This window comes from Mustela nivalis (assembly GCF_964662115.1).
Source record: "Mustela nivalis genome assembly, chromosome: 15".
NCBI classification, from domain to species: domain Eukaryota; kingdom Metazoa; phylum Chordata; class Mammalia; order Carnivora; family Mustelidae; genus Mustela; species Mustela nivalis.
Genome location: NC_139034.1, coordinates 8829657 through 8855290, shown reverse-complemented (window position 1 = coordinate 8855290; position 25634 = coordinate 8829657). Strand labels below are relative to the sequence as shown.

General features: G+C 44.9%; 2 protein-coding genes across 2 annotated transcripts in view; one reads left to right on the top strand and one right to left on the bottom strand.

Moving 5' to 3' along the window:
• Positions 1-6608, top strand: part of LOC309848526 (ral guanine nucleotide dissociation stimulator-like) — a 438233-nt gene extending 431625 nt beyond the window's left edge. Inside the window, exons 3-6 of the mRNA XM_082700225.1 lie at positions 3932-4125; positions 4712-4771; positions 5702-5901; positions 6153-6608. Of these exons, the coding sequence (XP_082556351.1) occupies positions 3932-4125; positions 4712-4771; positions 5702-5901; positions 6153-6463 (765 nt within the window). The 3' untranslated portion in view covers positions 6464-6608. The remainder of the gene's footprint in view (positions 1-3931; positions 4126-4711; positions 4772-5701; positions 5902-6152) is intronic.
• Positions 6609-6779: 171 nt separating this feature from the next.
• The window catches only part of LOC309848890 (uncharacterized protein), a gene marked incomplete at its 5' end in the record, with an annotated part of 137005 nt that continues 118150 nt past the window's right edge, over positions 6780-25634 (bottom strand). Inside the window, 3 exon segments of the mRNA XM_082700931.1 lie at positions 6780-7200; positions 8290-8467; positions 12329-12469. Coding sequence (XP_082557057.1) covers positions 7157-7200; positions 8290-8467; positions 12329-12469 — 363 coding nt within the window. The 3' untranslated portion in view covers positions 6780-7156.

The following is a 25634-nucleotide window of genomic DNA, read 5'->3' as shown; positions in this document are numbered from 1 at the left end:
AAGAGCAAGGGACACAACTAAGGCCCGAACTCCACCCGGTGAGGGGTATGACAAGGCTGTGCTGAGATGACACGGAGAATTCCTGCGGGAGGAAAAGAAGGAGACAGCCCTGCACAAATGCGAGTGCATTCCACCTGGCAGAGGGCACCACGGAGCAGAGGACTGGAGGTTAGAAAGGGGGCCAGGGTGGCCAGAGAAGCTGAGGAAGGACGAGAGTGGGAGGGGAGGAGGGCCAGGGCCCGGGAAGTTGGTCAGTATCAGTGCCCTTCTCCCAGGGCTGTGTGACCGCACTTCCCCACACTCAGTGGCTGAACCAACAACTAACTGCTGCCTTGTGGTCTCAAAGGATCAGCAATCCAGCAGTGCTCTGATGGGGGCTCCTGCCAGAGACTCTCCTTAAACTGGGCTGCTGACAACGCCAAGAGAGGACCTGATTCACCAAGAACCTGAGTGCACTCAGGGGCATGGGTCAGATACAGCCCATCTCAAAGACCTGACTTCTGTCTGCTGTGGGCACACAGGGGTGGGCCATGTGCATATGTCTGGGTCATGGTTCAACCTAGGAGCTTGTGCTCCAGTATGAAGATTGGAGAGAGAACATGGATCCGAGTCAACATGGGGCTGGGCAATGAGTTTTTGAACGAAATCTCAGAAGGGCCTTTGGGTCACGTGGCCACGTTCTGTGACATGGAAGTGAATCACCAAGTCCGGACCACACTCTGGGGAGGGGTCACACAAACATGTCTACACAGGAGTTGTGGAACCAATGGAGCCCCCGAAGGGAGACTGTGAAGATCCCTGAAGGGTCCGGGCCTTGCCCAGAATCAGACTGGTATGGATGCTTAGCCGGCTTGAACCCAGCTCTTTGAGTATCCTCAAAGTTGGGGTCCTGGATGCAACGTAGCCATTCACTGGGGGCTCTGGAAAAGTTTTTCTGGAAGGAAGTGGCTGTTGGCCTGGAAATGTTATCGGGCTGAGGGTGATCATTGGTCTCCTAGACAGGAGACATATGCCCAGGTTCTTGTCTGAGGAGGATCCCGGGTCATGGCGACCCACTGGATGGACCCCTATCTGCATCACACACTTTGGAAAGGAGAGAATGGCCTGCATCCCGGGACAGGCGGTCTCTAGGGCTAAGGGCACATTCTGACCATCAAGGGCCAAGGCTCCAGTCCCTTCTTTAGGGTTTGCATTGAAAAGAAAAAGCCTAAGACCTTGGGAAGCTATTACCCAGCCCTCTGTAAGTGGGGCTGTCCTCTTCTGGGACTCCAGAATGTGAGCACCGATGAACACATGTGTGCACACAGGAGCTTGTGTGCTGGTGCACACAAACACACACCCCAGGAGGGACTGTGGGGTGGGATCTGATGAGTAGCAGATTCCAAGAAGTTGACAGGAGGGAGGAAATTGGGTGGGAGGTATTTCCTACATGTGACAGCCCTCCTCTAACATCATAGCTATTATCCAACCTATGCCTGTGGACATCTGATAGAAAGACATGCTGGACTCATCCATATTTGGCAAGAAGACCATCCTTGTCTGCCACAATGGCTTATCTAGGGTCTGAACCAGGTAAGAATAGAGACTTGTGTCTGAAACCAGGTGTGTTTGCAAGCTGGGGCCCTGGCTGCTCCCAGACCTTCCCTGGGGGCCTGTGGAGAGGGGTGTGTTGGGGTCACTGTGTACAGATAAGATGTGGCCTTGCATGCAGAAGGGGGAAGAGGAGATGGCAGATGGGAGCACTGTTCGTGTAGGGGTCCAATCAGGAGTGGGCCCTGATAGGGCATCTCAGGAAGTGATGTCACTGCCTGGATCACAAAGGCCTTCAGAACTTGGAACCCCTGCAACCAGGCAGCCAGTCTAGTCCAGTAGCAGGGTTACTGGACTCAGGACCTTGACACAGAAAGATGTTTTCCTGTTGTGTACCTAGTTTCTGGGGCTCTGGGTACCAGAACCCCCAAGAAAATGACTTGTTCCCATGCTGCAGACATTGGCTAAAACCACCCCCCCAATGCCGCAGGACCTTTCGAGGGAGACGCCATAAGGTACTTACTACTGAGGAGACTAGGCGATGCCCACCCCTCTGAACCGTCCTAGGGAAGCCCCATCCCTTTCTCTGGAGTTTGAGGGGAGGAGGGATATGTGGGGGTTCCTGCCCATGGGCTGGAGGAGGGTGAGTACAGTGGATACTCTTGTGATCCCTTCTTGTTCACACCAATGTCAGGGTGGGCAGGGTGCACAGGGGATTCCTGAGGTGACTCTGAGCTGTGCCAGAGCACATCCAAGGCCCTGAAGCTGGGCCACGTTTCTCTCCTTGGGGGAGGGCTCTGCCACCTGGGCTGTGGTGTGTCTGGAATGGAGCGCCCTGGGTCTGAAGACCAGCAAAGGCCTCCAGACAGGGCTCTAAGTCCTCCTGCCTGCCTGCCGGGCACTGTCTTTAAAGAACGCCCCAGAGGACATGGTGCAGGAGGTGACCGAGGAGATTGCCTGCTCTCCTTCCTCCAAGGACACGAAGCCGCACACGGCCAACAGAGTCTGGCGCTGGCTCAGGGTGAGTGCAGGTGCTGGGGAGACCCAACCCCGGGGCGCCCATGCAGCACCAAGGGCCCCACTTCCTAGAAGCCAACCTGGCCTCCTAGAGTCCTGTACTCCCGTGAATCTGCATCCCATCTCTTCCCCAAACTGGCCCACAACGTTCTGCCCACGCCTTGGACAGAAGCACTGCCATTGTCCACATACTTATAGGAGTATCATTAAAGAGACTTTAGACCAGGTTTCATCCCGTTGATTTAGACTCCTTTTGCCCTGGCCAAGGCATTTTCCTAACTCGTGCTCCCAGGTGCCCCCACTGGCCCAACAGTCCTTCCTCAGCTTCTGCAAGTCTTGCAAAGACTGGATTGGGAGACTTTGATCCAAAGGGACATGGTACTCTGTCTCTTGCTCTGCGCTTTGGTATTGATGGAACACATTGTTGCCCCCCCACACACCCCAAGGAAAAGGAACAGGGGCCTCACTGCACTGCACTGCACGGCAGTCCGGAAGGCCAGTCATTGATCACAGCCATGGAGCCCTTTACTGGGGCAGGACTGGATGTAATCCCCTTCTCTGGCCAAGGCACAGTGCTGCATCCTACAGCCTCCGTGCCTTCTTATCCTAAGCCCTCTCACCTTAAACATCTCTGTGTTCTCATCTCAAGAATGGGATATGTTGGGTGCCGGGGTGGCTCAGGGGTTTCAGCCTCTGCCTGCAGCTCAGGTCATGGGTCCTGGGTCTCACAGTCCTGGGATCGAGGCCCACGTCGGGGGCGTGGGGTCCTCTGCTCAGCAGGGAGCCTGCTTCCCCCTTTATGTCTGGCTGCCTCTCTGCCTACTTGTCACCTCTCTCTCTGTCAAATAAATAAATAACAAGTCTTTCAAAAAAGTAAAAAGAATGGGCTATGTTATCAGAAATCACAGGATCCATGCCACTCAGGCAGGGATGTGCTATCCATACTCCGCTCACAAAGGGACCTCAGATACTAGCAAGTTCAGACATCATTTCTTTCAATTCTTTGTATGGATACCAAGAACATTTTCTCATTGCCTTAAAGGCTTCTTAACTGATTGGCTGATTGATGGATTTGAGAGAGAGACAGGGGGAGAGTGGGGAGAAGTAGACCGAGAAACAGAATCCTCAAGCAGACACTGCCCTATGGACACAGCCCTACGAGGATCGCAGCCTCAGAACACGGAGACCATGACCTGAAGCAAAACCAAGAGCTTTAGGCTGAACCCAATGAGACACTGAGTCACCCGATTCTTTTTCGGACTCTGGGCTCTCTTGTCCCACCTCTTGCTGAAGTCCCTGAGATCTGGGGGCTCATTCTGCCCTCCAAGCCCCAACCCTCCTGGTGGCCACAGCACTGACTCATGTCTCCTCTGATTCACCTCAGGGGAAAAATCGTTCAACCAGGAAGAGGAGCAAGACCTCGGTGCTGATGGCCAAGCGGGCCGACAAGCTGCAGGCCGCAATAGATCACCTGGTGCCTGCCGTCATCAGACAAGATCTACACTGTGTCCACACCTTTCTGGACACATACCGTCACTTGGCCACCCCCCAGGAGGTGCTGGACCTCCTCTTTGCAAGGTGAGCACCCTCCCCTGCCCCTAACTGCTCTGTGAGATTTGGCCAATTCCTGTTGTGAGACTCTGGCAGGTCCCCAAGCTTCCCCAAGCTTCCCTTGCTCCTAACTGGGACAGAGGTATTATAGGGACTCAGTGGGGTCTTGTAGGGAAAGGACACCTGGGAGCCTGCGCCAGTGGAAAATTCTGCTGGAGGGCCTGTGGGCATGCTCTTTGCTCATTCCTGTGCCCCTCATGATGAAGCCTCTGCCTCATCCCTGACTCTCACTATGATCTTGAGCTGGGCTCCTTTGCCACTGAAAGGGAGATCTGAGACTCCTTCTGGGGCCTGTGTCTGGCTGAATCCAGAGCAAGCATCCCTGGGGGTGAGCAGGGGCCGGGCCCACTCAGATGTCGGTGATGGGCTGGTTGGGGCCCTTTTATTCAGCAAGCATTCAGGAAGCCCCGGTAGGTGGAGGCGATTATCCAGGAGCTGAATGGGATCCCTGCACAGAACAGAAAGCACCCCAGGGCTGCAGGCTAGTCGAGGGTCTGGCGGTGAGAGCCAATATCCACAGACATCTCATGCGATGCCCCCTGGCCTCCTCTAGATTCGGATGTGTTTATTCCAGCTATGATGAGGTCGGCGGACCCCAGGAGCAGCGCAACATGTGAGTAAGCTTTGGCTGCTTTAGGAGGGCCTTCCCTCTCAACCAGGGTAGTGAGGGTCCTGTGAGTTTGAGGGGCTGCCGGACCTTCAGACTCACCTCGTTATTCTGCTTTATGGTAAATGTCTGAGAGCTTCTACTGGAAATTGGAAAGGTGCCCTGGGGAACTGGGGTAGGTGTGTGAGCACTGTGGGAGAGCAGAGGGGGATGGAGGACAGCTTCCACCCCTGAGAGGGTCATGCTCCATCCCTGCCCCTTCCCAGCCCTCTCTCTGCCCCAATTCTGGGACCCAGAACACAGGATTTAGGAACCATCACATAGCAGTGCTGGCACCTGCACGTTGGGTGCACAGAGGGGTCTCAGGGAGAGGGTGACCCAGTAGAGCCCAGGGAGCAGCAGGCATCCCACACCCTGTGGGAGGTGAGTGTCAGTGGAAACAGACCCACTCTCATGGCACCTAGTGAACGGGCAGAGGAGGTAACGGTGGAGGTATGGGGAGGGTCCTGGGAAGGCCTGGCTAGAGACAGAGTCCCTTTGTTCCCTCCTCGGTTGGATCTTCACTGAGCAGAGGCGAGTGCAGTGAGGGTAATTAAGAGGCCAGACACCACTTCTCCCCAGGCACATGCAGTTGAATTCAAGTGGCTCGTGGGCAAGGAGACAGACTGAGGAGTGTGTCCAGCTCCCCTAAGAAGTCCAGAAATGCTCCCCCCATTGACCAAGGACTCCCACTCCTAGCGGCTTTTGGCCAGCCTGCCGTGTGGGAGCAGGCCTTTCTCACGCAGGACTGCCAGGTCGCAATTGGACAAGGAGTCCGACTGGTCTCAGACAGGAGCTGACAGCCCAGGGGCCCAGGTTCCCACATAGGTTCCCTGGGATTTTGGTTTGGATGCGTACCCTGTCCTCTGACTTCTCTGCCTCCATGTCTGTCCCCAGGGCCGTCTATGCCATCCTGAACACCTGGGTGGAAAAGTATCCAGGGGATTTTGTGCAGCCTCCGGAGTTTCCCAGCTTGCACACGCTGCTGGCCTACCTGCAGGTCAATGTGCCGGGCTCGGACCTGCAGCGCCGTGCCCAGCTTCTGCTTCCAGAAAGGCAATGCGCTCCTGAAAAGACCACGGAGCCAGAGGCTAGGGGTGAGGAGGACTGGGGGTGACTCATGTGGGCCTGAGGCGGAGGCAGGGTGGGCCACCCTGAGGAAGCCTCCGTAGATTGTAATTGGGCCGAAGAGAGTGAGTCGTCTCAGATCCCTGTCCCCATGGGCTTCCATCGGGGACACCTTCTGGGGGCTGGGTCTTGAACGCAGGCCACGCTGAGTGGTGGGGAAAGGGAAAGGCAAAAGGGAAGTCAATCAAGCTGATGATGCTTTCTCTTCTTGGAGCTACAGCACCGGCCCCAGAGCCAGATCAGGATGTGTCTCGGGAAGTTGTTCCACCAGCCACTCTGGCACCTGCTGCACCTCTGGGGCCTGAGCTGGCCCCCGCCATCCCTGCTATGGCTGCTCACTATGGGTTAGGAAGACCAGTGACCCCCCCTGACCCATTGGGGCCAGGGCAGATGGTCGTCAGGGCCCTCGTTCACTTCTCTGCCACGGAAGAGCCACCAGGCCTTTTGACTTTCCTGGATGACCAGCAGGGTCCTGCCACCGAGCTGCCGCCCCCTGCCTCCGTGGAGCAAGCAGGCTCGGCCCCCGAGTAGCAGCTTGTACTGGCTGCAGCTCCAGAGCATGACTCCCCCTCCCCCATCATTTCCTTCTTTATCGTATTTGTTTTCTGTATTCACCTCTATAATTACTTCATAGATGTTATTTATTAAATAAAGTAGAATTTGAGTTTATATAACATTTTACTCGCATCCTTTGCAGTGGGATATGGAGGTCTCATTAGGTCCATCCAGAGTGTTGCACAACCATGTCGTTCTACGACGTTTCTGTCACAGAGACACCCACGCTCCTCATCGCTCACTGCTCTGTCCCTCCCCCAGTCCCTGCAACCACTGCTCTTCTCTCTAAATTTATCTTTTAAAATATAATAACCTAAGGAAAAAAATACCCTTTTCTTCTATAACTTGATATGCCATTGCCACTTCATCTCTGACCAGGACCTTCCCCCTCACATCCTGGACAAATGAATTTACTGTGTTCCATACTGAGAAATGTTGTCACTACGATTATTCCATGAAACTGCTGAAACGCTGTCAGTACCTTGGAAGCCCAAGCCACATGAGCCACGACGGCGACCAGCTGGAGTCCTACTCATTCTCGCTGAAGGTGCCTGGCTGCTCTTCGGTAGCCTGGGCTGCCTCCTCGACAGTCTGGACCTCAAGTGCTTTCAGGACAACAGCAGGGGACGCGGTGCTGGCTTTTAGCATAGCCATGGCCTCACTGTGACTTCAATTGTTCAAATCAATGCCATTGATATTCAGCAATATATCACCTGTCCAAAGGAATAAACAAGAAAATGAGATGAGCTACCAAGTCATTATCTTCCCTATACATCCTGTTATTTGTAATTTTTCACATCTCTGTCATTACGATATCGAGGGAAAAATCCAATTCATGGAAAACATTCCAAAACAACTCAAAACTTTAAGATAATTTCATCATACATAGGAAAAAATGTGGCTTGAGGCACTGTGATTTGACTGGACGTCCAAGTCATTAGACCTGGTTTTGCTAATGTGCAGGACCTGGGCATGTTCATTTCTCTTCTTTGGGCTTCAGTGATTTCTATAGTTCTTTCCTGCTCAAAAATTATTTGATCTTTTGCTCTTAGAAATGAATTTTTAACATATCCTGTTTTAGAGTTACACAGTTTTAGAGATATAGTCCTACAGAGTTTGCTCAGCGTGGATGTATCAGAATACTTAAAGAGAAGAGATCCTTGGGTCTACACAAAGAAATGAAACTTGTGATTTGAGCATCTTTTGCTTAAGGAAGAAAAAAAGGTGTTTGTTGCCCTGACAAGTAATATAATAATAAAAAAAAGGGCAACGAGGATTATATAAAAGGTTAGGAAGGAAAGGATGAGTGTTCTATTTTTTAGAGGGTTTTTTCCAACATAAAATAATGCAATGATCTAAATAAACATTAGAAAATAATGGAAAGGGCGCCTGGGTGGCTCAGTGGGTTAAAGCCTCTGCCTGCAGCTCAGGTCATGATCCCAGGTCCTAGGATCGAGCCCGCATCGGGCTCTGCTCAGCCGGAAGCCTGCTTCCCCTCCACCCACCCCCCGCCTGCCTCTCTGCCTACTTGTAATCTCTGTCTGTCAGATAAATAAATAAATTCTTTAAAAAAAAGAGAACGGAAACATCATCAAACTGCAGCAATTTTCCTTCCCATTAGGCGTTTTTCTAACCTTAGAGAGAGGTTTTACACTTATATATGGAAGGGACACTTTAGAAGATTTTTAAAAAATCATATTTAATAGAAAATTTGGGGAATATTTGTTACTTTTTTCAAACATGAGTTGCATGCAGGGAGAAGATGGGAAGAGTTTCACTGTTCCCAGCCCTTCCTATCTTACCTCTTTTGATGCGGCCATCACGTGCCAGACAGCCATGAGCTGGCACACTGGTTACAAGGATGGGCAGTTCACCACTCTTGCTTCCTCTGCCCCCTGCCACTGTCATTCCCAGGGACTCAGGTGGTTCCTTCTTTACAGTAATGTGTTTTTCTTGGCATGTAACACACTGGGGAAGATCCTAACACAGGAGAAGAAAATTCATTGCAAAATAAATAATACATAGCTGAAGTAAAGTAAGGAAACTGAAGGAAAAAATACCATGGCAATGATAAAGTCACTGTTAAAATCAGTTACTGAAGAAATAATACACAGTTCCTCATGGTACAAACATGACACCGAACACTGGGGATCACAATGTCAGACTTTGGATGGCTGTATGTTCATATGACTATGTATGGAACAGAAAAAACTCAGGACTGTTGACATGTGGAAGTCAAAATAGGGCCAATTCTACAAAGGTAAATAATGCACTTGAGTTTTAAGATTCTGAAGACAAGCTAATTAATTTTATTTCTCTCTCTCTCCTCTATTCTTTGAGAGAAATGGTGACAGAATAGTACAAAAGTAAAGTGCGGATTTAGTTAACTGCCAGAAAAAAGCTATAGATCTATCTTCTGTTTCTTACTCATGAGAATGCTCGGTCATGAAATGGGTGCAAACTGATCTTCACAACCTTCATGGAAAGCTATAAGGATATGAAATAACTGAATTTTTGAAAAAGTTAAGGAAGAGAAAAATTCTCCAACAAACTGTGTTCTCAGGAAAAAGCAATTTTTACCGATATTGATTGTTTCTATTTATGGGGACACTCCTAGAAGAAAAGGAAACTTTAAAACATCACCTTTTTTTAAATTAGAATGCCATAAAAAACAATGGGTACCTATGAAATATTAATATTAAAATAGCAATAGTAACTAACATTTATTGAAGATTTACTATGTGTAAAGCAAATGGTTTCACATGTATTATTTCATTTTCATGGTTTCATTACATTTCACTACAATGGTCCGGAGTGTAAATCCTATGGTTGGCCCCATTTTATAAACAAGGAAATAGCCTTATTAGAAAGGTCATGTAGGGGCACCTGGGTGGCTCAGTGGGTTAAGCCGCTGCCTTCGGCTCAGGTCATGATCTCAGAGTCCTGGGATTGAGCCCCGCATCCGGCTCTCTGCTCAGCGGGGGGCCTGCTTCCTCCTCTCTCTCTGCCTGCCTCTCTGCCTACTTGTGATCTCTGTCTGTCAAATAAATAAATAAAATCTTTAAAAAAAAAAAAAAAGAAAGTTCATGTAATTTGCTCCAAATTATATAGCTACGCATGATCACACTGGGATTTGAGGTGATTCAAGTTTAAAAAAAATACACATACACACACATAGTGTATATACATAAACATGTATTCATATGTAGTTGTCTATGTTCATACAGCATGATGCTATATGCATCCACACTACAATGGTGCTATCCCATTAAGTGTAATAATGGAAGCTCCTATCTCAAAAGGTTCCTTAACACATATACTGTAACAGCATAGTGTAGATAACAAGATAACTATTACCACGACTAACAATATCAACAGCAGAACTAGATGAGTTCTTTTGCTAGAACTGTAACATTTCCTTTAGTGACACTGCTTCAGAGCGGACAGGTACGACGTGTCAGTCAAGCCCTGCACCGGCAGGGGTGTCTGCTCTTCTCTGCTCCTGAAACCAACACTCTGAAATTTTCTTGAGGGCACTACTTAAATAGCCTAGAGTTCCTAGAATTTTGACCTCATAGAAAACCTGTAAACGTCCACAGGTGGTATCATAGCATATGACATCTATGTTCGCATCCTTCAAAACTGGGCAAGACCCACGTGATTATGAAGACAATCCAGGTAAACTCAGCTGGGAGCACATTGACTTCAACGCTTGTGTCTGTCAGGTATCGAGTCAATTAGAGGTGGTTGTTTTATTCCTCCAAATGGCTGAGATGTATGCATTTTAGCCAAACTTCACAGATTACTCTTGGTATACTTCATGGAAACTTCTAAGGGCTTAACACTGGATGAATGTTTCCAAGCAGGGGCTACGCAGGGGCTTAGTAATAGAGTAATGTGTGCTTTAATTTTTAACAATGATTATCCTCTGAACAGGTTGTTTTGATAAATTTGTATTTGTTTTCCCTAGGAGACCTTTATATTTTAAAGTAGGATTTGACATCACAAATGCTGTATGTTAATGGTAAATTGCTAAGTTAATGCTTAAAATTACATTTAATGTGGCTGTTCTAACAAGCAGGTTTACAGAGCACCTAGAGTAAGAATTCAGCATTGCTATTTAAAACACCACCACTTAAAATTAAGGAAGAGGAACTAGTAAAAAGAAAAATATTTGTGCCCAAAACAAAAAAAAAGGACATAAATCGTCCTCTATATGAACGCTGAAATGGTTAAGTAGTTCTTAAAACAGTCTTAAATTTGTAGCATTGTCTTTGAGCACCCATATTTCCACTTTCTGCTGAATTCATGGATTCAGTTACCAACTTTTGCCTTAATTATGATTCTTTAGGAATATGTATATATAGGTAACTTGTAAATCAAGGACCAGCTATATGAACAACTCCTATTCAAATTCCTTTTCAAAACAATAACTGCTTTTCGTAGTCATCATTGTGAAAGCAAAATTATAGGTTCCCTTCACACATTTCATTTTCTGTTCAAAAATAAGATGAAGTTTGTGCTTATAATTTCTTAAAAGTTTTAACTGAACAAAGACCAGTGACAAGTGTATACTTCAGCTCAGAAAACAAGATAAACCTGATGGGCCAAAAATACTTGTGCCTTTAAATGATGCTTTCTTGGGGCGCCTGGGTAGCTCAGGGTGTTGAGCCACTGCCTTCGGCTCGGGTCATGATCTCGGGCTCCTGGGATCGAGTCCCACATCGGGCTCTCTGCTCAGCGGGGAGCCTGCTTCTCTCTCTCTCTCTCTCTCTCTCTCTCTGCCTGCCTCTCTGCCTACTTGTGATCTCTGTGTGTCAAATGAATAAATAAAATCTTAAAAATAAATAAATACAAAAATAAATAATGCTTTCTTGGGCTCCTGTGACATTACAGAGTTATTCTCTCAAATTGTACTTACATTAAGAAGCCACTTTAAGCTAAACATGTGTTTCTCAAGTCATTCTCCTTAAGTAAAATTAAATTGCTTTGCTAAATTAAAACTTATTTACTGGTCTACTTAAAAACTATAGGAAGTAAAAGCAAACAAACAAACAAAAAATCAATAGGAAGGTTCCGATGTGTGATTTTCACACAGTTGGTAAATAGCATCATTGTAAAAATTCTGGCCTACTAGAAGTTGAGTTCAAATGAAAGATGAAATGAAGTAAATAACACTGAGAACACAGTAAAGTGCCACTGTTTTTTGACTTCTACTGATTTCAGCATCCAAAGTGAGACAACATCAGAATTTTTGGCACAGATAAATGACCTAGGAATCTATTAGCAAAGCACTGAAATATGAAAGATGCAGCAAAAAGCTCAACATACGGGAATTTAAAATGATCTAGGGTAGTATTCCTATGAACTGTAACATAAAAAGAAATGCTTTCTGTGTTTTGCATGTACGTATCAGAAAGTATGATTTATGCTTCATATTCACATAGGGAATTCTGTTGTTGTAGGCAAACTGCCCAACCGCTAAGTATGGACTTGTTGGTCATTGTCTTTTTTTCAGTTACATAACCTCCTGTTACAACTGAATGAGCAAACCAAGATAAATCCCACTTTCAAGCAGGACCAAACAAAGAAGTCTTTCTAGAAGATCAAACACTTCTCATCAATCTGGCAGAGGGACCTTCTTACTAAGAAACCACCCCTACTGGCTGAGGAACAGACTGTACAGGGACTCTCAAGGTAGCCAAACACACATTCCACACCCCCAAACACCTTGTGCTCACCTTTTCCAACAGAGTAACAGCCCTCATTTAAATCTTACCAGTTTGTCACAAGGATTCCCTGAGGGCAGATGAATGAAAACATGCAAACTCGAGGCCTCACCTTGTGTGAGCTGGGACTGTTGTGGTACAGCGGCTGTGCATGGTGCTGGCTGCTACTCTGAGCTCCTGCGTCCTGGACAGGGTTACCAGGCTGGGATTTCCCCGGCCTAGCAATTGTTAAATCCACCCTCTCGCCACTAGCCTGGAGAAAACACACATATATAATCACCAGTCATTAATGATGCTTCTCACTTAAAAAAATTATAGGGAGGGTCATTTTCAATGCACTTATCATCGCTGTATCAGAGCCTCACCTGAGTGGGGACTGCAGGCCCCTGCTGGGGGTGGGGCAGACGAGGGAGTTCATTTCAGGAGCTAATACTTTAAAACTTCTGCAGGTAAAAGAGCCACACACAGACCTCTTGGGTAAACCTTCCCTAATCCTGGAAATACCAAGGGTGTAAGCAAAGAAAGCCTGGGTTCTGATCTCCCCATGATTTCTTGAAGGGTAACTGTCTTTTTATACTTCCCTCCCCTGCAAAACTGGCCTTGGACTGAGAGAAAGAGAGCAAAGAAGATAAAAGGACGAACGGATTCTAAACTGGATTACAATCCTTTGTGATTTCTGAAATAAATTCCAAGATGGCTACTTTGAGAGTGATAATCAATGAAACTACGTGTAGCTCTGTTTCCACACACTACAGCTTCGAATCGAAAATAGGGATCAGCTTAAACAGTCCTGAAAAGAATGATAACAAAGGTCCTGTAAAACAGGATTAGTATTTATATACATCACAAATTGTGTGCCTATATATGCCATATGTGCACTCACACATAAATGTAATTTTAGAGGTGATGACAACCACGTTGAATTTAGAGGTCCATTATCTGTATTTATAGATCTAGATCTGAAACACAGATTCACATTTATTATACTTTTTAAAGCTATTTTAGCTTTGCTTTTAACGTACAGGCCTGGTCTACTTGATGCTGATTCTTGGTCATGACTACAACTTTCCAAGTTTACTATCATTTCTATGGGAAAATTTGACAGCCTGCTTTCAAGAAGCTGTGGTGGAAAGTAGAGCACTCCTCCCCCATGACTGCAGTCAAGTTGGAAAAGGAGTGAAAACCATAATTAAAAAAAAATGATTTTATTTATTTATTTGAGAGCGAAAGCGAGAGAGCAAGGTGGAGGGGCAAAGGAAGAGGGAGAAGCCGACTCCTCGCAGAGCAGAGAGCCCAATGTAGGATCTGAGCCGAAGGCAGATGCTGAACCACGGAGCCACCCAGGTGCCTGAGTGATAACCAATTTTAAGGCCCTATTAAAGTCACTTACTTATTCAAGTATTTCATTAAACTAGTTTCAGACAATTCTTCCAATAACTGAAAGAATAACACTCCTCATGTGGCCAGAGTCTGGGGATTTGATCTAACAGGCAAATTCCAAATAGAACGCTTACAATCCAGATATTTGAGATTCTGACACTTCCCAGTATTAGATCACACGGTGTGAAGGGTGAGAAACCCCTGTGATCTCATTTCAATATTAAGAATTGTTTGCTTTACTGCCTAACCCTCCCCACTACCAAATACTCTATAACCAGTAATTCAGCTTTATGGGAAGACCCCTGCTCATGCAAACCTATTAACAAACAAATCCCTGATCTTTTTTGATTTCTTAAAAGACAAAATTCTGGCTGTGTGATGGAAGTGGACATATAAGCTTTAAACGATGGGCCAACATTTGGGTTTAGGCCAACTGCCTATCTAACTCTTCAGGGTTTCAAGCACAACAAAAGAATTCTGTTAAAGTCAAGATTTTAAAAATGCAGGATGCCTAAATGACAATACCTGTATTTCATAAAATAGTGGCATGCCCTTTTGATGGGAGTATATACTGGTATGATCTTTCTAGAGGGAAGTTAAGCAAAATGTCTTAAACTTGAAAACAAAACATTAAAAAGTCTGTTGACAGGGGAGTGTTTACGTAAGTTTTAGCACAACACGCCTACTATACAGCTATATCATGGTGCATCTATTTTCAGGGTAAGAAGGCCACAACATACAGCTGACGTAAAGAAAGGGTGGCAAACTCAGAATTTGTAAGCTGACTGCATGTCTAAGTACCTACGTAAATAGGAACCTATTTATTTGTAGGCATATACAGAAAAATGACAATGTTCTTCAAAACTTTAATGTCACTATCTTATGGACTTTAGACTGACTGTGATTTTGATTTCCTTCTTCATTTTCTGTATTTTGTCTTCCTTAGTCTCCTTTTCAGACATGGAATACATGTTATTCTCAGAATCCAAAACATTAAGATGTTTTTCACAAAGAAACAACTTGAGAAATATATTATATTTGGTATCATATATATGTATCTGTATTCAATTTTTTTCAATCTCAAGTCTGGGACAAGAGACCAACGCCTGAATCTCCCTCCTAATGCAAGACGGCTACCGGGTGTGTGTGTTCCCAAAATTATAATGAACCAAACATTTGTGAAATGGAGTAATGAAATGGGATTTAAATTTGGGTTTTCTTACACAGTACTTAAATCTTCATTGTTAATTCTGTTTACTATACACATTTCCCAGTGACTATCAACCTACTTTAATTCCTGATGCTCGATTATGTTACTGCTTGGTTTCCTCTATGTCAGAGTGTTTTCTTGTGCTTACTAAAAACAAAATAAAACATAACTAAATAAAACACCATACACATCTTTGTTTCACCCCTATCATTGTAGGAGATACCCATATCATTAAATGCTCTGGTAGGTTATAGAACCGGAAGGTCTGGCCTGGATTATTTTCTACTTTTTCTATCTTATTTTTAAAAAAAATTTATAAAGCTGTTTTCTTTTTTTAAAGATTTTATTTATTATGTATTTATTTATTTATTTGACAGAGAGCAAGAGAAGGAACACAAGCAGAGGGAGTGGGAGAGGGAGAAGCAGATTCCTGGCTGAGCAGAGAGCCCCGATGTGAAACTGGATGCCAGCACCCTGGGATCATGCCTGACCGAAGGCAGATGCTTAATGACTGAGCCACCCAGGTGCCCCTCTACTTTACCTACTTTAATGTTCTTATTGAAATTTTTTTTTCTCTAATAATAACCATCTTTACTTCACAGGGATACTGTAAGAACACAAGTTATGATGTGTTTGAAATGCTCTGAATGCTTTATAAAAAGGGCACTACAGAGATAATGAGTTCTTCTCAATAAAAATTGATTTTCCCCACTTGTATGGAGGTGAAGCGGAGAGTGAACGTTACAAGAGCAGGGAAGTCACAACTTTGGAACCACAGCTCCTTCAAGCTTTTCTTGTCTCACCTGTTAAATGTGGACATAAATGTGTTTTTTATGTGTGGGCTTAGGTGGAGCCCATGGAGCAAATGAAAAACCCATGTGCAAAAATAGAGCCTTCACTCTATAAAGAGCAAGGCTAAATGTTCACAGGGATACAGTTTTCCGGACAGGATTTTATCTGTAATGATAAAATCATCTCTTGTGCATTTGGAAGGATTTGGGGAGCCGTGTTTGATTTCCCCCATGAAATATCAAATATCCCTCAGGTTCTCATGTGACGAAAACATCGACATAAAGGCTGAGCACGTGGAATGAATATCCGCGTGTACCTGAATGATCTGGGCGGCAAGCTCAGGGGTTCCGAGCTTCAGGTCGTGTCCATTGATGGCGAGCACTCGGTCGTTGCTGCTCAGCCTTCCATCCTGTGCAGCCAGCCAGGCCCTCTTCCAACAGATCAAGGATAAAAACACCTGGTTCACCGGTCCTTTGAATGCGTTTAATGCCAAGTTGTTCACCAGAGTCCTGTTTGTGAAAGACTACGTGGAAGACCTCTTCCCGGGGAGAGCTACTGTCAGGGTGGCTGTAGGTCCGGCCCCCAAAGCACCGCTCTCCAGCACGCTTAGGTGCAGCGTGGAACAGGGCTGGGAAAGGGCGGCTCTGGCATAGTTGTGAGACACATTGTTGGTGTTACAGTTGTTGACCTGGAAGAAAAGAATTATGACTGAGGTGGGACAATCTTTTATCCTCTCAACTGGTAAACATTTATACGCCATTTCCAAAAGAAACGGACTTTGGAAAATGACATACAGTCATTATTTACAAAGAAAAGCCCTCTGAAGATGTTTTAAAATGCACAGTTCCTAAGCTTCACTCACAATGACTAGCACGAAGTAGAGAATGGCAGTTAGGATCTCAGGCTTCAGCGAGGGTGCTGAATCAGAGTCCCTGGTCCTGCCAGTAGTGGGATGTCTGAGGGTGTCCCCTGAGTGGTGAGATGGGTTTACTCTCCGCTTCAAGGGACCAGGAGGAAAATGCAGAGACAGCAGCAGCATGTGGCAAGTGCCAACAAAATACTAGTTCTAGTGGAACAGAAACTGAAGTTCTACTGGATTGATGTGGCTTTTCCAAATGAAAAACACCTACCCTGGAAAAAATACACCGAGTTTTAATCTAAGAAAAGGGACAGATTCTAGATACACAACCTGATCTCAGTTCAGTCATTTTTACTTTAAAGAAAAGCAGGTAATTACAGTTTCACTCTGTTTAGCACTCAAGTGTAACATCTATCTAATACAACAAGCTTAACTCAGTACTCACAGAACATTTATTTACTAAACCTTATGGCCCTGAAAGGAATATAGTGACTGATCCTGGGACAGGAACAGGACTAAGAAAATACACCCAGCTTCAGTTATTCACCTAGTCAGAGGAAGAGGTTGGTGCAACTCTGAGTGTTTATCACAATTAGAATTCCTCTCCTCATCTGCCTGCACCAACAGCAAGCAGGAAATCGACATTCTCTTGGATGTGTTATGTGGCACAGGCTCTGGGTTAGGTGCTTGTGATTACCCAAAGCCTTCAATCTTTTTCACGTGAGTCTATCTTAAGGAAAACCTTCCCCCTTCCTACTCATCTCGGGATGACAGTTTTGAGCACCACTAACTTGAATTTTATTGATTTGGGCCTGTGGACATCTTTTAAAATTCAGGCATCAAATGCCATAGATCTCACACATAAACTTGCTCTTCGCCCAATTTTGCAACATCTGTGCATTTGGTTGCCATCCAGATCCTTGATGAAAAAGTTGAGTAACATAGGGTCAAGAATAGAACTTTAAGGCAGCTTCTAAAAAACCAGCCTGACGTGGATTTGTTAGTCAAAACTCATCATTTCTGGTTATTCAGCTAAAAAGCCACTTATCTCTAGGTTCTTATTTTTCCGTCTTTGATTCACATCTATCACAAATGACTTTACAAACATCTGGCTGGAATCCAGCGCTAGCCACGTGCGAGTCTGTAGCCTCACACCATTTTTGTGACGTGGGTTGTGGAATATCCTACAATCGGAGATTTTCCCTTCACAAAAGTGTGGTTGCCAGTGAAACACAGAGAAAGCAGAAACCAAATAAAATACTGTTGCTAGATGTTGTAAAAATAGCACCAACAGAGTAAACTTTACCACATCTTTAGCTAATTATCTTTTGGACCAATGCAGTCAAGACATGACTGCAATTATTTTCCTTAAAAACCAAAAGTGATGGGACACCTAGGTGGCTCAGTTGCTTAAGCAGCTGCCTTCGGCTCAGGTCATGATCCCAGCATCCTGGGATCGAGTCCCGCATCGGGCTCCTTTCTCGGCAGGGAACCTGCTTCTCCCTCGGCCTCTGCCGGCCACTCTGTCTGCCTGTGCTTGATCTCTCTCCCTGTGTAAGCTGCAAAAAAGGGCAATATGGTTCTTTTTGTCTTGGCCACAAAGGTGTCAAAAGGTCAAAACCAGCTACAAGAGTTCCTCCACAGAGAATCAGTTTAGGAGCTGGGGTAGAAGGAATACAGCATAAGGTGTCCAGAGAGCTGTGCCAACCTCATGCAACCAGAATACTACTAATATCGTAAAAGGACAGCAAACACAGGAATGCGGTAAATAGCTAGCTATGGTAGGATCAGAAACTGGATTTTACATAAGCTGGATTAGTTATGTTTCCTGTATTCTCCTATTGCCTCTTTGGATTTAGTCAAGAACAAAACACTGCAAGTTCAGTCTGTGTTAGCCAGGCCAAGTGCAATGAAGGAGGGGTTTTGGGCCCAAGTGTCGAAGTGGAAAACACAAACTACAAGAGGCAGAATACGGATGGGCGTGGAAACCAAAGCCAGGAACCCCCAGTGGAAAGGTCAATCCTTGCTGCTCTTGGAGCCTAGTTTGTCTGTCTTCCCCTCTGGACATTTCTCTTGAAGAACTAAAAATCCTAGAGGTTCTAAGTTTGGTTTTAATGAAGAAGACAGCTATTCCCAACAGGATATCATAACCAAATCCACTCTTTTATTGACTCAGCAGGTTTGTCCTGGGTATCGACTCCAGGCACAGCTCTGTGAGAAGCCTGTCCCATAGTATGTAATAATGGCGGCTGCCATCCCCAAAGGAAGACACTGCATTTGAATAACTCTCTGTGACCAATTATGCATTAAGTGGTGAAGAGAAGGAATGTCTTCAGCACTTACTGTGAGAAGAGGTCTGAATGGCTGAAAATGGCAGGGCAGGGCTTTCTGGATGAAGGTGGGGAAGCTGTAGCACAATGGGGACAGACTGGAACATGGAGGGAAGCAAGGAGACTGCTATGTCTGGCTTTTCTGCTACATTATACATTCTATGAGGGCAGGGGTTGCTTTTTGCTCTTAATTATACCCTCAGCTCTGACCACCATGCCTATGATGTTTCAGTAATACACCGATGGCTACAGCTGAAAGAAAAAGCAAGGGTTAAGGCTGAGGGGACAGGTTGTGTAAGAGTTCAAAGAGGACCTGGACTATTAGATTAATCAGTATGGACTTGATTCTCTGGTCCAATCTATCCAGGAAAAGCAGAGTCACAGGTGAATTAACCGGACAATGTCGTACCGGATTTCAGAGCAGAGTAGGGAGGCAGGGGTTTTGATTCTCCTGGGTTAGACGTGAAGCAGTGAGGGCACAGACCAGAGAGATGGCAGGGAAAAGAGAAGGGGTGAATACCAACAGACCGTGGGGAAGGACCCAGCAGTGAAATCGAGGAGGCAAGAGTCCTTGAGCTTGGGTTCCTAGAAGACATCTTTTCTCATTCATGCCTATTTCTTCTCTCCTAAATATCCATTCTTTTAGCTTCAAGTACCACATACACTTGTATGGGTCATATATCCAGGTCAATTTTCACATACACTCTAGAATTCACATGAACAGTGGAATTCTGGCCATCTCATGCTCATCAGTATGCCCTCACACACAACATCATCTTGCCCGAAGCAAGTTCATTTGTTGGAGTAGCTCATTCTTTTTAAAGAGAAGAGGGAGAGGGTAGCACCAAGGATTAGTGCAGAGTCAGGCTGTTTGTGGATGAGAGTGCATTTGAGAGCCAACAAGAGGTGGTCATGATTTCCGAATTCTATCTTAAATTCAATGCTGTAAGTTTTAAGTAACTTGTGCTGTGTGACCTGTCTTTTCTAGATTATAGAAATCCGTGTAGAGAAGGATGAATCAGACAACGAAGGTAACTGATGGATGGTACCCTGGGACTAGAGATAGAGCCAATGGGACAAGAGAATTTAGCAGTGAAGGTGGCCCCGAAATAGACAACCGTGGAGACCAAGCCAGGAGGAATCCAGCTGGCCTGGAGAGCCACACACTGAGGCACATGCGGGATCAAATTTAAGATGGGGGTAAAAATACATTCCATGAGTTTGGGGGAAATCAGAGAAATTACAGATAAATTCTGATCTGTTTAGCACTAAAAAAAAAAAACAGTAAAACTTACCTTTTTAGAAGTCAGACTCCACAGTACCCTAATTTCCTAAGTTTTAAATTGATGAATAAGAGCAACAAAAGAGGCAAGTTAACAAAATCATTTAAAAAATTGATACCTGAAGAACTGGGTCTCCAGCAAGAAGTCTTCCATCTTTGGCGATCACCCCATGCCGACAGACTTCCTGGATAACAAGGTTGATCAGTGGCCTTTCATTGCCGCCCACAATGCTAATTCCTAGCTGAATATAAGGATCAGACCGGTGAATTTCAATTGTAGTAATTATAATTATGCCTTCCGGAAAACTAACCGGCTGCTGCATAGCTGCCAAGTTAAAAACGAGACGGAGAAAAACAGGTGGAAAGAAAAATGTTTTCTATTTTGATTATCTTCACGTAAGTAAGTTATCGTCTATCATTAGTGATGACCTTATGTTAATAGATGATTCATAACAAAGCAATACCACGGGATAAGAAAAACAGAATGACCAAAACACCAATAGGTAAGATTAGCAAAACACTTCCTCTTTGAAAGGTGATCAGTAAATAATCAACAAATAACTACTATGCATCAGATCACTAGGGACCACACAGTGATCTGATAAAGAAATATACAGAAAATATCATCTTGTCCTAATTGATCAGATTGACAAAATATCAATATACAAAATATCATTTTGTCAGTTGACCCATGAAACAGCTGTAAACAGTGCAAGGCAGTACATATGAAATAAAAAAGACAAACTCTGTGACATACAATCACCGTAGTGGTTGACAAAATAACCACATTAAGCAAGAAGAGGAGGGTCTTGATCTGAGCAGTAGGAGATAGAAGAATTGTTATAGCCAAGGCTGGGAAAACTGGGATTTGTAGAAAAATTGGAATTTTCATAAGAGATAAACCTATTTAAAAGTAAGACAAAGGGCCAACTACTAAGATATGCCCAAGATCTATGACTAGAGGTTTTCTGCCTGTTTCCTGGTGGGTCATGTAGACAGATCAGTGGCTGCTACCAGAGGACAGCAATAGTCAGACACATGGCCTTGGGAGTCAGATACATACCTAGCCATTTCGTGGCTCTCAGACTTTGACCAATGACTCCCTGACTAAGTTTCCTCATCATTAAAAAAAAGCCAGTATTGGTACAAGCATTTAATAAGTTAATATATGTAAAGTGCTTGGCACAGTGCTGACACAGAACAAGCACGGAGGCTGAGGTATTTTTTTGTTCTTCTTGATGCTGTGGATTTCTTAGTCAAGAAGCAATAGGCATCAAAACAAACAAACAAAAGAAGCCTGCTGATGACCAGTGAATTTGTGGACTACAACAGAAGAGGGGGAGGGGGAAGGATAAGCCTCAAGGTAAGACTCCCTTTCTGTTTCTAACCGGCAAACTGTTAGACTTGTACACTTAAAAGGTGAATATGTGATATGTGAAGCATATCTCAGTAAAATTATTTGTTGAAGAGGAAAAACAACAACAACAAGAACAACAACACCCCATGGAGGGAAAGTAATAGGGAGTACTGAGAAGAAAGGAAATATCTGATTTGAAAACAGATGAAAAGCAAAAGCAAGGTGAAGAGCACATACTGTCAGTGGCCGTGTTCTCCTCCAAGGCGGGGTTGTCCAGGCCAGGCTCCTCAGGCCACGGGGGCAGAGACGCTGATATCAAGCTGCGCTCAGCAGGTTCTGTGCCTGTCCCTGAACAGTCCGTTTCGAGGGATAAAGTACCTGGAAGATCTATTACAGTGGTTCCATTTTCATTCTCAATCTCTGTCTGAGCTTTATCAGTTTTCCTCCTTTCTAGGGCAAGTCTCCGATGAAAAGCTCCAGGACATCTAGAGAGAGAGCATTAGGGGGTTCCCAGATGATTTGAAAGGAAAAATGATAGACAGCTTGTGCCCCAACAACAGAATAGCCACTGCTTCAATGCCAAACTCACCTAGAGGTAATCCACAAGTGGTATGTAATCTGATTTTAACCTCTGCTCAAACTAAATTCCTACCACACTGTGTAGCAAACTTAAAACAGGCGTTGGCACAAATAGTGGCTTCGTGCATGTCTCAAAAAATACTTCAATAAAAACCTGTATTCAGATACATACTAGTTCCAGAAATACACCAGCACAGTTGACGGTATACTGCAAATACTATTCTGAGATCCTGATTGCATAACCCCCTTTTCACAGGGATGGCTTAACTCCTTAACAGGAGTGGAAACAGCAGTCTTCTTCCACAATGTGCTCCTGCATCCAGACTTGGACCCTGAGTGACACTGTTCCTTTCCAATCTCAGGGCCAAGGGTACACATTCATTTATTAGTGAGAAGCAATACATCTGAGGCTCTGCCACTTGCAGAAAAGCAGAGCAAAGGCTCAAGAGGCTGCGTATGGTGGGTGGCGGTCTTATGTCTAGGACTGCAGACTTCATTCAATGATAGTGTGTTTTAAAATCTCAAATTTCATGAAAAATCAAGTATAGGATAAATTTATTGAAAACTGGAAGCTATCCCTTAGCTGTAAAAGTAATGAATTTCCCCTCACAAACTAAAGATAAGTTGTGGGTTTCAAGTTCTTGAAAAAGATTGCTATGGAATTTCTTTATCCAGCTTTTTCTCATTCCCGGTTTCCTCATCACCTTATTAAGAAAGAGGACAAAGGATTTCCCTTCTGCACTGTTGTGCCGCACTCCAGGAAATGTTCCTGCAAGGACCTGACAAGTAACGTGGAATATTGTATCACTGAGAAAAATTATTTTTGTCAAGTAAGTAGATTGCATGAGAAATGCATTTTAAAACTATTTCATTCAATAAAAAAATGGTGACAAAAAGTGGATCATAAAACAATACTTGAGACTAAAACTATAGGGAAAGATTCAATTCTCCAAATGCATATCACACACTGGTATCCATGTGCGTAACAGCCAGTCTTCGATGGAGAAACAGACTAGGAACAGGAAGTGGGAAGGAAACATAAGCAGAATGTGCACAGCTGAGAAAGAGCCTAGCTAACAACTAAAAAATCCTACAAACTAAGTAACTGTAAAGCCCCTCTTATCTGATGCAAGAATAAATTGTTTTTTCTTTTCTTTTCTTTCTTTTTTTTTGTTTTGTCAGAGAGAGTGAGCACAGGCAGAGACAGAAAGAGAAGCAGGCCTCCTGCTGAGCAAGGAGCCCGATGTGGGACTCGATCCCAGGACTCTGGGATCATGACCCGAGTGGAAGGCAGCCTCTTAACCAACTGAGCCACCCAGGTGTCCCCAAGAATAAATTTAAAACTGGAACCCTGAAGTTGTTAGAGAGGTAAAGAACCAGGTATACTTACATCCCAATGGGACAGCAAATTGCTAAGAGGGACTAAAGACAAGTATTTTGTGTGATATCACAGAGAACTATGGAAGAAAGCATTCATCTAGCACTCAGGAAGGTTACAGAAGACTACGCAACACCCACCTTTAAACAGATGGGGAGCTGGGCACACAGAGACGGAACAACTAGCCAGGAGGAGACGATGAAAGACTTCAAACTACACAAGGGAGGCAAGAGTGCCAACAAAGAAAAAATGACATAGATTATACCATAGAAAGAAAAAACAAGTACAGGGGCGCCTGGATGGCTCAGTGGGTTAAGCCACTGCCTTCGGCTCAGGTCATGATCTCAGAGTCCTGGGATTGAGCCCCGCATCGGGCTCTCTGCTCAGCAGGGATCCTGCTTCCTCCTCTCTCCGTGCCTGCCTCTCTGCCTGCTTGTGATTTCTGTCTGTCAAATAAATAAATAAAATCTTAAAAAAAAAAAAAAAAAGAAAAAACAAGTACATATGAATGGCAAAAATCATGAGCCTCATTAACATTTATAACTAAGACATAAGACTGGCAAGTCATCAGAATTTTTAATAGTTAAAAAGCTTAATATGGTTTTTATTTAATGGATGACAGATTTTTAAAAACATATTTTTCTGCCTTGCTTGTACGATAGAGCAATTTAGCCAGCAAGTACTCTTAGGAAACAAACTAGTTAAGAGTATCAGCTCTTCCACTTATTGACAACCTCTTCCATTTATTAACAACCTCTCTGCCCATATTCTTCTTTATATAACAAAGATAAGACGGCCTAACTCATAGAGCTGTCATGAAAACTAAACTGGACTAATATAAATTGCTTAAAATACTGCCTCATAAATAATCAGAACTCAATACAAACTAGTGACTACTAGTATCATAGCAACTTAAAAGTACTCAAGCTAGGGCTCCTGGGTGTCAGTTGGTCAAGCGACTGCCTTCGGCTCAGGTCATGATCCTGAAACCCAAGACTGAGTCCTGCAACTCACTCCCTGCTCAGCAAGGGGTCAGCTTCTCCCTTTGACCCTCCCCCCTCTCATGCTCTCTTTCTCTCTCTCTCAAATAAATAAAATCTTTTTTTAAAAAGCACACATGCTATACAGTTTTCTTACAGTACATCTGTATCAAGTCCCCCTGCTTGTGCTCTTTTCCCTCTAATAAAGAAATAAAATCCTAAAATAAAACATAACAAATTGAGCATCAAAGTGAACCTTGAGGCCTTCAAGACCTGGCCGGAAACACCCTCCTGTGTGTATTTCCTTGTCATCTTTCTTGTTGTGCTGATGGCGTCAGAGGTGCATGTCATCCCAAGGAGGGAGAAGGCCGATGGTGGAGAGACTCTGGGCTCCTGAAGAACACAGAAAGGATTTCAGTCTCCAATCTGAAGATCCACTCAGCACTGCCAAGGGGGGTACCTCTGTGGTGACAGGCTACCAAAACCTGGGGAGTTACATGGTCATTCAGCGTAATGTAATATAGCTCCGTACAGCATGTTGAAATGACCAAGTTCACTTGAATAGTGATCAGCCTAAAACCTTTAAAGAGGACCAAAGAGGCACCTGGCTTCCTCAGGCACTAGGATCCTTGATCTCAGGGTTATGAGTTCGAGGCTCACATCAGTCACAGTTAACTTAAAAATAAAACAAAAAGCGTACACAGGACTAAAATCAGTGAGGCTCAAACAACGAAGCTGGTCTGTGCTGGGACGGATCCTGTCTCCCGTTCATTCAGCCACTGGGCACTGCGCACTCAGATGGTGCCAGGGCTTATCAGCCCAGCGGGTTCTCCTCGTGAGAGCTCAGGGTCTAGAGCAGAAGATGGACAAACGAGAAACCAAAATGTGAACGGGAAAAGCGATTGCTCCACAGCAAAAGAGCAAGGGACACAACTAAGGCCCAAACTCCACCCGGTGAGGGGTATGGCAAGGCTGTGCTGAGATGACACGGAGAATTCCTGCGGGAGGAAAAGAAGGAGACAGCCCTGCACAAATGCGAGTGCATTCCACCTGGCGGAGGGCACCATGGAGCAGAGGACTGGAGGTTAGAAAAGGGGGCCAGGGTGGCCAGAGAAGCTGAGGAAGGACCAGAGTGGGAGGGGAGGAGGGCCAGGGCCCGGGAAGTTGGTCAGTATCAGTGCCCTTCTCCCAGGGCTGTGTGACCACACTTCCCCACACTCAGTGGCTGAACCAACAAATGCTGCCTCGTGGTCTCAGGGGATCAGCAATCC